The sequence below is a fragment of the Cinclus cinclus genome, chromosome 3 (assembly GCF_963662255.1).
Source record: "Cinclus cinclus chromosome 3, bCinCin1.1, whole genome shotgun sequence".
Taxonomy (NCBI): Eukaryota; Metazoa; Chordata; class Aves; order Passeriformes; family Cinclidae; genus Cinclus; species Cinclus cinclus.
Genome location: NC_085048.1, coordinates 77,798,053 through 77,810,195, shown reverse-complemented (window position 1 = coordinate 77,810,195; position 12,143 = coordinate 77,798,053). Strand labels below are relative to the sequence as shown.

The 12,143-nt window shown below is 38.6% G+C and overlaps 1 protein-coding gene across 1 annotated transcript in view; it reads left to right on the top strand.

The window, feature by feature from the left end:
• CRIM1 (cysteine rich transmembrane BMP regulator 1) overlaps window positions 1-12,143 on the top strand; it is a 171,102-nt gene that overhangs the window by 125,747 nt on the left and 33,212 nt on the right. The window contains exon 8 of the mRNA XM_062489193.1: window positions 11,891-12,019. Coding sequence (XP_062345177.1) covers window positions 11,891-12,019 — 129 coding nt within the window. The remainder of the gene's footprint in view (window positions 1-11,890; window positions 12,020-12,143) is intronic.

The following is a 12,143-nucleotide window of genomic DNA, read 5'->3' as shown; positions in this document are numbered from 1 at the left end:
AACCTGCTGAAAACCCCCTACTATCTTAGTTTAGTTACTGATGAGAAGAGTTCATGCCCATATTTCTATTTAGAAATAAATGTTAGATAAGGAATAATAAGGAAGACATTTATAGGCATATCACTATTTTCAAGCATGCATTTATTTCTCATCGGACTTCTATTTACATTTGAAAGAGACCCCAATTCTAGAAGCCAGCTTCAGTTGTGTGAGCTTACTTTAAGCATGTCAGATATAAGCTCTTTAATATGCAAACTGAAAACATTTAGTCAAAGATATTTCTATCGTATATCTTGGTTTGAGTGTTGAGGGATACAGGGATTTGTGGGGCATGAAACTGATGAGAAAATTCTAATCAAAGCTGCTTGTGGATCTGGCCTGGCTGTAGCTCATCCAGAGTAAAAGGTTGTAAGTATCCAGTCACTTCTGACTCTTCCTCTCTGCCTTTGATCTAAATGCTGCTGTACCTGCAGTCCTGCCAATTCAGTTATTTCTTGGCTGGTTTATAATCAGTTTCAATGAAGGACATATTTGTTCCCCTAGATAAGTTTGCATTCCAGCAGCTTCATAAGGATAAATTTTTTCTTGGACTACACTTGCAAAAAAATTTTACTGCCAGAGATCACGTATAACGTACTAGAAAATTTGTGTACAAAGATTCTTGAAATATGAGCACACTATGTCAGCACACAAATGTATTCAGCCTTTGAATGTGGTAAATTCAGACCAAATTAGAGCATTCCCATTTCCTCATGAAGAAAATCCTCATGTTCTTACTACTGCAGTGAGAAAACTGGGCTGTGAGGATTGTAGAAACTCAAGTTACATAAAAGTAGCTGTAGACACTTCTCTAAATTGGAGACCCAAGACGGAGCAATTGTGATATTTCTGTTACTATACAGAATTGATTTGTATCTCTTCTCTGCAGTAGACCCTTTTTAATTCTTCCTAACATTCTGCTGTATATGTGTCCATGTTGTATATCCTGTATTTGTGCTATGCAGTACACATTCCCATGTTGATTGGATGCCCAGATTGGTTTGAAATGTATAATTTTCTGAATGCCTGTCTTGGGTTTGCTGGACTTGGGGAAGATGGTAACAGTTGCTCCCCTCACCTCAGTCTTGGCTGCTGCTGGAAGGGGATGCTGAGTGAGGTGCTCGAGATGCTTTACACTGGAGCTCCCTGAGGAGGTTGATGAGGAGAAAGAGACAGGAGCATAGGGGGGTAGGTACATAAGGAGAGGAGTATTTATGATGTGGTGTGCTAAAACAATGGGTTTGTATATGGATTTAATTTCCAGATCTGTGGGTAGCCTCTCTTGAGTTGCACTCTAGCTGGTATCCACTGGAATCTTTACCAGCTCTGTTTGATGTTTTTACTAGCTCAGATCAAAGCTAAATTTATTTTGTCTATAGACAACAAAGCTAAAAAGAACAGCCAGGGTCTTGGAAGGCAGAGTATGAATTCATATATGTATTAAAGCAGAGAACTGACAGAAAGATGCTGACCAAATTCAACAAGGGAAAATACAGCATGCTATGCTGTGAGGAACCAGATTAATTTTGATTTTTGTCTCAACATTGTTTGACCAGAGGTGCATGGGGAAAGGGCTGCACATGTGCCACTTTTAGGAGGCAGCTAGGAGAAGATGTTGGAAAGCCCTGTCTCTAGGAAGGCTTTGCCTAACAGCCATTTCACATCTCACATGGAGTGGGTAGTCAGTAGGAGAACATCAAAGGAGATGCTATGTCCTCCAGAGAGGTTCTCCAGTCGGGTGGCAAAAGGTCTCCACCAGTGGACTGCAGTTGAGCATTCAACTGGGCCAGCAGTCTGCTGCCAGCGAGGACACCTTGGGAGGAGCTGGGGATTTAAAAATAACTGTGTCACAAGATGCTGGGCTCTTTTCTTTTTGCTTGCTCTCACCCACTCGCTCTCCTTCTTGCTGGCTGGATACCTGTTGACCACTTCCTGTGTCCTGTCCTACCACTTTCATCTTCCTCACCTGCTCCAGCCATCACCCGTCCCGCCCCTTTGCGTTCCTGCCCAGGTTCCTGCATGAGCCACCTGCTTCCAGCCCTACGCCGCCGATCCAGCTCATCAGCACAATCCCTGCTGCAGCCCTGTCCGGGGTTCTGGAGCTCCTGCCCGTTCCCTGCACACCTGATGTCCGGTCCTGTGGCCGCGGGAGCTGTGCCTGCAGAGCCGTGGCTCTCTGGGAGCTGCACAGGCTCCTTGGCAGCTGCTGTGCACACCCCCGGCCACGCGGACATCGATGGTGCCCTCCCAAGTTCTGGTGGTAACACTCAATTTCTGTCTGTCTCTCTGACCCCCCTTCCCCCATTCTTCTTCCTTCTCCTTCCTCCTTTTCTGTCTTTCCTACTCTGCTTTAGTTGGGCATTGCCCTTTTCGTAACCAATAAGCGGTTCTCAGGTATAATACTTGCCTCGTTTGGTTTATTTCTGTCCTAGATCTTCTGTTTTAAAAGAACCCCCCCCACAGTTCCCCCTTAATGGAACGTGACATATTTGGAGGAGATTTTTCACAAGTCCTGAACCAGAGTGAATGTTAAATAGCAGCTTTCCAGGAGAAGTTTGTGATTAAGGGGAAAGAACATATTGAAAGTGGATTAACAGGGCCTTGAGAAGGCAAATGCCATACTGAAATTATGATCAAGAGGAGAATTCACAAGATCTGAAGTAATCCTTTTTGCTCTCTTTCCTGTGGGTGGGTATGTCCCTGGATGACATAGGAGGTACTTGATTCTTTTCTGTGCATTGCTTCTCTGATAAAGGTGGGAGCTGGAAAGTGTTTGAAAGCTATGAGCACAGTCCAAAATTTGTAAAACATCCTAGGGAGACAGACTGAGTAAATTGGATTGGTTCAGCTTAAAATAAAACTATGAAGTCAGAATGTGAACATAGCAGTCCTCAAGTGCCTAAAAGGTTGTTGCAAAGAAAAATATAAGACAAAAAAAGAATTTAATTGGATTACAAAAGAGATAGATAGGATTTAGAGGAAGACAGAAAGTTGTTGAGGAAAACAAAACTCCCTCTATGGCATGTTGTGACTAAGATTATCTTTTTGATGTGTTCAGGGCATGGGAGTTGTATTTTCAGCCTTAGTGAAAAGAGATTTGCTCAGGAAATTGCTTGCATATCTGAAAGCAGTAAGGATAATTCACGTGTAGATTTCAGTATTCATGCAAGTGAGGGCTATAGCTTACCAATGTATTGAACCTGATATATAGTTGGGGGCTTGGAGGGGGGAGGGCATTTGGGGGTAGACCTTTCTTTATCCTTTATGTCCCCAAACTCAAGCTCTTCAGGTGACACAGCTTTTCAAGGCATGCACCTCCTTTCTCTGGTGAGAGCTGGGAAAAGCAAGGCCCATTCCCTTCTGTGGATTCAGCACAAAGAATTAGTTTTAAGCTTCTGAGGGATACTTCTATATAGCTTTCATAGCTCCTGTAATAATATTGGCCCTCTAGGATTTCACTTTGTTTAATCTATTATCTAATTATCTGTTTAGTTTGGTTTCTCTTTTTGTTTTCTAGACTTCTCTTCATTAAGAGCATAGGCTTAGGCAATCATACTTGCCTTCTGTGCTTTCCCCATGGTTTTAGACCTAATGACTCATTTTTGCAGCACAAGAAAGGGATCACATTTCTTCAGATTAAAACAGACAGCTAGGTAGAGGGAGAATGGGATTTTTTCAAGTGCCATAAGGGATTGCAAAATTTTGATAAGTGCTCACACTTTTTTTAACTCAGATCAGCTCTTTCATGGGTCAGGTTTGGGTTCCTGTTCCACTGCAGCTAGCCAGATCCATAGGCAATCAGCTGCAGTTAGTACTGCTGCTTACAGACCTGCTTGCTTCTTGCTGCACTAATAACTTTGCTTTCTAAGTAACATTACTGTGGTTTAAATAGCAATTCAATTTTTAACAAATTGTACAAAAAAAGAAGGAATATCCCCTATGAATATATAATAGCAAGTGAAGAATTCTAAAGAAGCTACAGTGATAGAAATAACTGTTTCCCTCAGGCCATCTGCATCTGTGGACAGCCATCTGCAAATTGGAATAATAGCTGTGTTCACAGGAAATAAATATTGGTTAGGATAGTATGATTATTTTTTTTTTAATGAGATAATAAATACAAGTGTTCAGCACTGGCACTGATGCCAAAAATGTCCCTTAGGAAAGTCTGTGGTTGTCTCTATTCCCTTGCATCTCTCAGAGGCTCAGGCTATTCATAGAGAAAGCTGATACACAGTAATTGGTTATCTCACAGCACGTCCTTCTGCAAAAGAGCCCTCAGGTACAAGTGGCAGGGTGCCAGCATAAGCTGTGAATGAGAAATTAAGTGTTAAACAAAATCCCCTCAGAGGATTTTCATGAATAAGACCCACAGTACTTTGCTGTCATTATGGCTGACACTTTATCTTCGCAAAAAAGAAATTAACATGTTCATCAATAAAGGAATCCAAACTCTAGCTGAGATGCAATTCAGTTCAGTTCCTTTAGCGTGTCTAGCACTTCATTAAGTAAAAACAGGCAGCAGAGTCCAGTGAAAAGAAATTTGATTCATTCGGGATGAAGTCAGTGGTAGTGAGCAGTGTTCACTGACACGGGGTGTGGGCCCAGAGTCCTCCTCAGAGCATGAAATGTAAGTTATTGTTCAGCAGCAGCGCTGGAGCTCCCAACCAGCCCTTTCATCAGCATCAATTAGGGGGTGCAAAGGCCACGCTGCCGAGATCTGGGCTTCTATTTGCCAGGTCATGATTTAGTGTAGTGGTTCTCGAGAAGGCAGCTGAGCCTGTTGAACCTCAGTATCACAAAACCAAACTGGCCAGTGAAATTCAGGCAGACTATACGAGTATGGAATAACATTTTCATGGTTTTCAGTGATTCATCGTTGAATTCAGTGGAAGACTGCTGAAAGGATAAGTAACCAGAGAATCCTAATGAATATGTGTCAGAGAATGTCTCACTTATAAAGAAACTCATGGATCCTCCTAATTTTTTTCACCTGCAGTGGTTTTCATAGACTTGTTCCAGATGTACACTAATTTAGTGTTTATCTTCACCTAGTAAAAATAAGTGAATGGCTTTCTTGGGCATTTCTTGATAGACTTGATTCTCCTTCAACAAGGAGAATCTTAGTGTCATTCCACCTAAAATTGTCAAAAAAAGTTCTTATCAGCATTAAAATTCATTTGAAGAGTATACATGCCTGTTAAACCAAAATCTGCTACAATTGATTATGACAGAAAAAAGGTTTTAACTTCACATTTTGGGAGTAGAAAGTATGCATTTTGATTGCATCACTACAAAGAATACCTCTGGCTTCTTTACCCTGCAGCAACAAATAGTCTTTTATTATAATAGTTACTTTTAAAGAAAAATTTTAGTAGTTTATTTTATTAGTTTCAGGTTGGCAGCATGAATAAAATTGGAGACAAAAGGCTGCCAAACTGAACTATGTGTTTGGAGGTATTAATGAAGTATTTTCAGAGTTACTTGTGATATTAGAAAATTATATCACCCAAGTCCTTGCATAAATTTATAAATTGTTGTGTGATGCTGAATTGTTGAACCCTGAGAGCTGACAGAGCCAAATTCTGGGAAAAAATTTCCTGTGAGGCATTAGGTATTTCAAACGCAGGAAGGAAATTCTTTAGCCCAGGACTCAGGGCTGATATTTTTCATGTAATGAATTGGAGGGGCGGGGAAGGCTGGAATGCAAACTATGAGGATGGAAAACATTTAGTCACTCTTGGAATGATATGAATGTTTTTACAGGAAGCTTAAGTAAACACACATGCTGCTGCTTAGTAGGCTGCAGTTAACTTTTTTGGACAGTAGACAAAATTTAAACAAGTCTGCAGACTCGAGTGAAAGGCTGTTGAGCAGCACACCCTTCAGGCCCAGTTCCGAGTCAGTTATCACTTAAAACATTAGGTAAAAAGTTATACTACTGTTTGGTTGGGGGTTTTATCCTTATGTTTTTTATGGTAAATGCTTGAATGCACTGATTTTTAATTTCTTTAAGTCAGTTGGAGCTGGTTTCATAGGATCAAAACATCTTATTTCTTTTAAAAGTGTAGTCTCTTTTGTGAGTTACTACAGAAGAGGGAGCTATTTCACTTTCCCCAAACACGGGGCATGTTCTTTATTTTTCATGCTGGAGATCTTTCTCCTTGTTCAGAACATGGTTTTTATTTCCTTTTTTCTTTTTTCCCCCAGAAGAGGTTTTCATTTTATGAAAACAAAAGAGATGTTGGACATGCTAGAATCCTATTCTGTTGAGCTTATTCACAAGAAATGTTGTGCAGAGGAAAAAGTTTAGAATACAATAGTTATTTCCCTACTTACAACCAATTTTGTAAAGCCATGGAGTAGCTATTTCCATCATGTGATGTTACGGAAAGTATGGAAAAAAAAAACTTTTTGGAGGTAAAATATTGCATTCCAAATGAAACAAAGCAAAGAAATTGTTTTACATGCAATAGTACTAATAATAATAATAGTAATAGTAATAGTAATAATAATACCTTGCTGAGAGGTGAAGCCTGCAAATGTATTAACTCAAAGGAGAACAAAAAAAGGAGACTGATTAAAGCTAGTTGGGGCTCTTACTAAATAACCCTTAACAGAGAATTGCTCTTAAAACACCTGGAAGAAATTTTGCTTCCTGAATGAAAAATGTAGTTTTCAAGTCATGAAGTAGATTCAGAGAGATAATGTTAGGCAAACAAATTCTTTTACTTTGCAAAAGGAAGGTTATCAGTACTTGGCAGAAGCATGCAGAAATCATCAGAAATTGAAATATTTGTCTTTTGATTTCAGTTCCTTGATTAGGATTCATCAAGGATATTGCTGCTTTCACTGGAAATGTCCTGAGTTTATATGAAAATGAAATTCCTAGAGTCATGCAAGTTGGAAAGGACCACCAGAGATTTTTCTACTCCTGTCTCCTGCTCAGAGCAGGTCCAGTGACAGAAGGATGTCAGATTCTTGTCACAGTTAAATTTTGAGTCTTTCGAAGGATGGAGATCTCACAAGTCTCCATGGCCATGTAATAGTTTGGTGATCCACATGGTTTAAAAGGAAGATCAAAACACCTTTTATCAAGTTGTCATTTCCCATTTTGTGCTTGTCTTTGTTTTCTCTCATCCCAGCCTGGAGCCACCTCCAAGATTCGCCAGGCCTTGCCATCTTTGTACCTTGGGTTAAGGAGTGGTAGACAGCAGTAGGATGCCCCCTGACCCTCCTTCCCAGGCTGAGCAAGCCCTGCTTTGTCTCTCAGCCTGTCCTCATGTGCCACCTCTCCAGCCCCTGGCCAGCTCTGTGGCCTGGTGTCATATTTGCTCAGGTGTGTCAGGTGTGTGTTTCCCTTCTGCTGAGGAGCCCAAAGCTGGACAGACACTACTCCAGCTGCTGCAGGCTTCCAAGTGCTAAATGGAGGGAAAGCATCACTTCCTTGTACCTGCAAGTTCTGCTTCTGATGATGCAGGTCCCTCTTGTCCTTCACACAAACCAAAACTGAACTCTTGGTTCTTTCATAATATATTTGGCTTTACGGTAGAGCAGTTAAGTGTAAGCCCTCTCTTTTTTTTTAATAATTGATCAAATTGTGTATATAATAAAATCGTAATCGTGAGAAACAAATTTCCCTCATCTCACTGAAACTTGGGTGCACCAGTTTAGTACCTCAGTACTCTTCAAAGTATAAGAAACATAAGACACAGTACTAGACCAGATTGACCATGCTGTGTTCTTGTGCATGTATTTATTGTAGCTCAAATTGTTAATAGTAGTAAATATCTGCTCTTTGTACTACAAGCTGTGTCACATCACTCAGGAGAGGTGGGAGGTCTCAGAAATCAAAAAAGAGAGGTGTAGGAACTGGTTTTGCTTACAATCAAAAGTATTCCAAATTGAAAAAGATCAGTGAAAATACTACTCCACCTTGATATCTTCTTCCTTTTTTTTTTTTTTTTTTTTTTTTTTACAACCAGTTTTTGTGTTGGTATTGTTAACGTAGGTCCTTAAGGACAAAGCTAGCTCCAGACATTACTTGAATGTCACCCTTCTTTCACCATAAATGCAGTTCGATTTCAAGCTGGAACAATTTATGAGATTCAGCATTTGATCACATATTGTAGTTTTTTTCAGTGGACTAGTCACACTGAAGGTCCACCAGCAGCTGAAATATCCCCTGTAGATTTTAAAATTGTTTAAGTTGTTTTAAAGTAAATGGTGTTGTAAAAACTTATTTCAAACATTTTTATCAACCTCACAGCAATCAAATTAATTATCTTCACAAAAATTCAGCAGAGAAAGTATCAGAGAGGTTATATGGAAGCATGGTGTTCTGTTAGGAATCTGCTTTTAACTTTATATATTAACACTTGGCATCAGCAAAATCTGTGCTCCATTAAATAATCCATTGTTTTCATCCAGACTCTCTTCAATCCCCTTCTCTTTATTTTTCTCTCTTTCTTTCTATGGTATAGTTGTATTGTTGGTAAAGCACACAGGCAGAAACAGCACCCGTTTTTCCCACCCATTGTCTTTGCATTTGTGCACTGGATCTTTCTTCAGCCGTTTCTACCAAGAGCAGCACTGAAAGCCCAGTTCAGATCTTGTGGTGGTACATGCTTTTTCAAGCTTAGCTATTGCTTGCCTATTCAAATAACCAGAAGTCTGGCAGGGCAGATCTGGCTTTATTTGTTGAGTCTTGTCTAGTGAAGTGAAAAGGCCTGAATTTTTTTTTTTCCCCCCGGCTGCATTTTTGCACATGTGGGGGTAGGGAATGAAATTATTTCTTTTGTCCTCTGCTTGCAGCTCATTGAGAAGCAGGCATGCATATAAAATTACTGTATCTCAGGGCTTACCTTTAGGGAGAGAAGGGAGAAAGAAACAGATTTGTAAGCTTGACTGGAAACACTGAGGATGCTGAAAGCAGGCCCAAAAGCAGAAGTTAACAGAATAATAAAACACAATGAATAGAGGAAAAAAAAAACCTTTCAAATTAATATAACACCAGTTTAATTTCATCCTTTATAAGAAATACCATATTACTGCATGTATCAAAGGCATAAGAATTGTATCTGTGTGTCCAAGGCAAGGGATTAGCAAAATACAGATGCTCCATTTTGGAAAGTCACGAAAACTTATGCGACTAATATATATAGATATATAGATAAATGCATAAAATTATGAATGGTTTTCCTAGAGTGTTAAGTTATACCTGCAATTACAGGGAAGTTACCTTGCGGGGTAGACTTTAATGATGGGGAGTAAAACACAATTGTCTTGCTCTCTGGCTTTAGTTTACACCCAAGTGGATCAATGAATACTAACTAACCTGCATCTCAACTTTCAGTGAGGTTCGGAAGGCTTTTTTTTTTAATCAACATGTTTTACCTCACATCTGCAGTCAGATGGTAAAGCCGCAGTCTCCTTCAGTTCTCCAGCTTGTGTTACTGTCAGTGAACTTTGCTCTGGGCAGCAGTAATGATTCATGTGATTTGCACTGGTTTGAGCTACCTGTGAGTACAAGCATTTGTACTGTGCCCTTTTTGTCATTTGAAGTGTAAGGTGGCTGACCAGTAAGCAGAATGTAGCTTCAGGGTGGCTCTTGCCTTCTGACCTTTTGCATGTTTAGGATATTTTGGTTAGAGGACAGAGCAATGCTAAAAATCAGTCTGGTTGCAGAACTAGTTTATATACTCAGAAGCCTAAACAGCCAGGATTAACTAATGGAATTTATCATGTCATTCATATATATAGCAATATGTTCATGGTTCCTAAACTAATGGTTTGGGGAAGTTGCAAATGTTAAGTATTAGACATGAGTATGATTTAGTCAGATACTTTACTAAACGAATTTGAAAACAACAAGAAAGAGTTCATTTAGACTAAAAGAAGTCTAGTTTGGAAATCCATGGATTTTGAAATACTTTGCTCATTATGGCTATTCTTCTATACTACACATGCAAACTCAGAGCTGTGAAATGAAGAATTGATGGAAACCAATCTTTTTGCTCTCCTAACGTGTTATTTATTAAATCCCTACCAAAAAAGAGAAAAAGGGGAAAATTTTAATTTAAGTAAGAAGATATTTGAGGGATCTAGGGAGACATGATGCCATTATGCAGACTTCCAGTATGTGCATGAAGAAAGCTGTTGGCACTGTTCTATATATTTTTAAAATGTGTAGCTACTTTTCTACTAGAAATTATACAAGCAACAGAATTTGAATGTTGCTCAGCAAGTGCATAATGTGAACCATGACCTATGAGATAAGTTTGAAGTTATCTAACTTAATTGTAATGTTTTTAATGCAGTTTTTAAATTCCAAACTCTAGTTAGTTAACCTAATTTTAATAGGATTAAAAACATTCATTGGCTGCATTATCTGTTGTGCTGGGAAGAGCAAGGCTGGAGAGAACTATGAAAGCTGAAGTTTGTGAAACACAATGAAAGCAGAAAAGTTCATTCTTGTAATAGGATAATTTTCAGTTGACTGGAAGGCATGGGTGCAAAAGCTGCCTGCTGAAATGTAGCCAATAGGCACAGAAATCAGTATTTTGTTTAACATTGTATGCGTCTAACAACTTAATCTGCCTTGGGTAATATTTTACCCTTACTCTGAAAGAACAGATTAGCTGCTTATAGATAAAAAAGGCAAAATCTGTGGTCTGAGGATGAAAAATGGCAACATGTGGCCACCTCTACTCCATATAATTTCTCCATATTTTCACAATGTATCACTTTAAATATGGAAGGCTTTTAAAATTTAATTTTGTATAAATCTTCATTTTTTGAGATGGAGAAACAGAGTACACTTGAAGAGTTGAAGCACTGAAATGAAAGCTCAGAGTTCTTTAAATCATGCATTTTTTGTTTCCTGAATATTCTGTATAATGTTAATAATGCTCACACCTATGAACTCAATGGTTCTTCAGTTCCTGAGTTCCGTGAAGAGCACAAGGTAGACAAAATTAGTCTCAGAGAGCAAAAAGTTGCTCAAGAAAAGATTAAATATTATTTTCCTTCTGTGTCCTGTTTTATGATGGTCATTCTCAGGTTTCGTGTTATTTCCATAGGTCTCTGGATTTTGTTTTATTGTAACAACTTTCTGTACTAGAGTGCATTAATATTTCTGTCTACCCTATGTATCAAAACAAATTCTGTACTTCAGCATATTTAAATGGTGTCAGAAAGTAAATATACTGTGGATAAATAATTGTTATCGGCAATAGTCTCCTCAACTCCAGAAAACATAATCTGGGAATGCACTATATATTGTAAGAAGTGATGTTTTCAGTAAATAGCCATACTAAATGCTTTCCAGAGATCTTTCCCATGCAGTGCATTTTACATTCCCTTTTGGTATTCAGAGTCTCTTCTGCTATAAATTTCAGTAGAGGTGATGTTATTCACACAAAGAAAGATTTGACTTCTGAGTTACATGTTTGATGTGCAGCTCAGTAGTTCAGCTTTAGAGAAACTCTGTTCTGTTTTGAAGGCAAAAAAATCTGCATCTGAAGTTTCGATTAAATACTTCTGGAGAAAAGTGGACAAAATAAATATTTAGCGTTTGAAATTGCATGTGCAGGAAAGCTGATCTCATAGTGAACAAAAATAAAGTGCTATTTTTTTTTCTGTGTCAATACTTCAAAAATTTTCTGCAGCTTCATGCTGATTTTGTTGAGTGTACATCTCTTGGAAACAAAGTCTATTCATCAAGAATATTCACCAGAAACAAAAGTAATTAGAATTACTCTTTACTGTTACACTGTGCATGGATTTTTGTGAACTTAGTTAAAATATTCAAGAATCTCAAGTTTTCTTTTTGTTTTTTTCTTACCCCCAGAACCAACGTATATCACAATAGGTCCACCCACCTGTGAGGTTTTGGTGAACTGCACTTTGACTGAAAAAGACTGTATCTATAGCTTCAAACTGGACCAAAATGGGTGTCGCATTTGTCAGTGCAAAACTAGTGAGTATGCAGAAATATGGTGGCTTCTACCTTCTCTATCAAGTTATATGTGAAAATGGTAGTATGCTGGTTTTCTTCATTCATAATGTTGATTATATGTCATGTTATTATGTGTGTGCTTTAT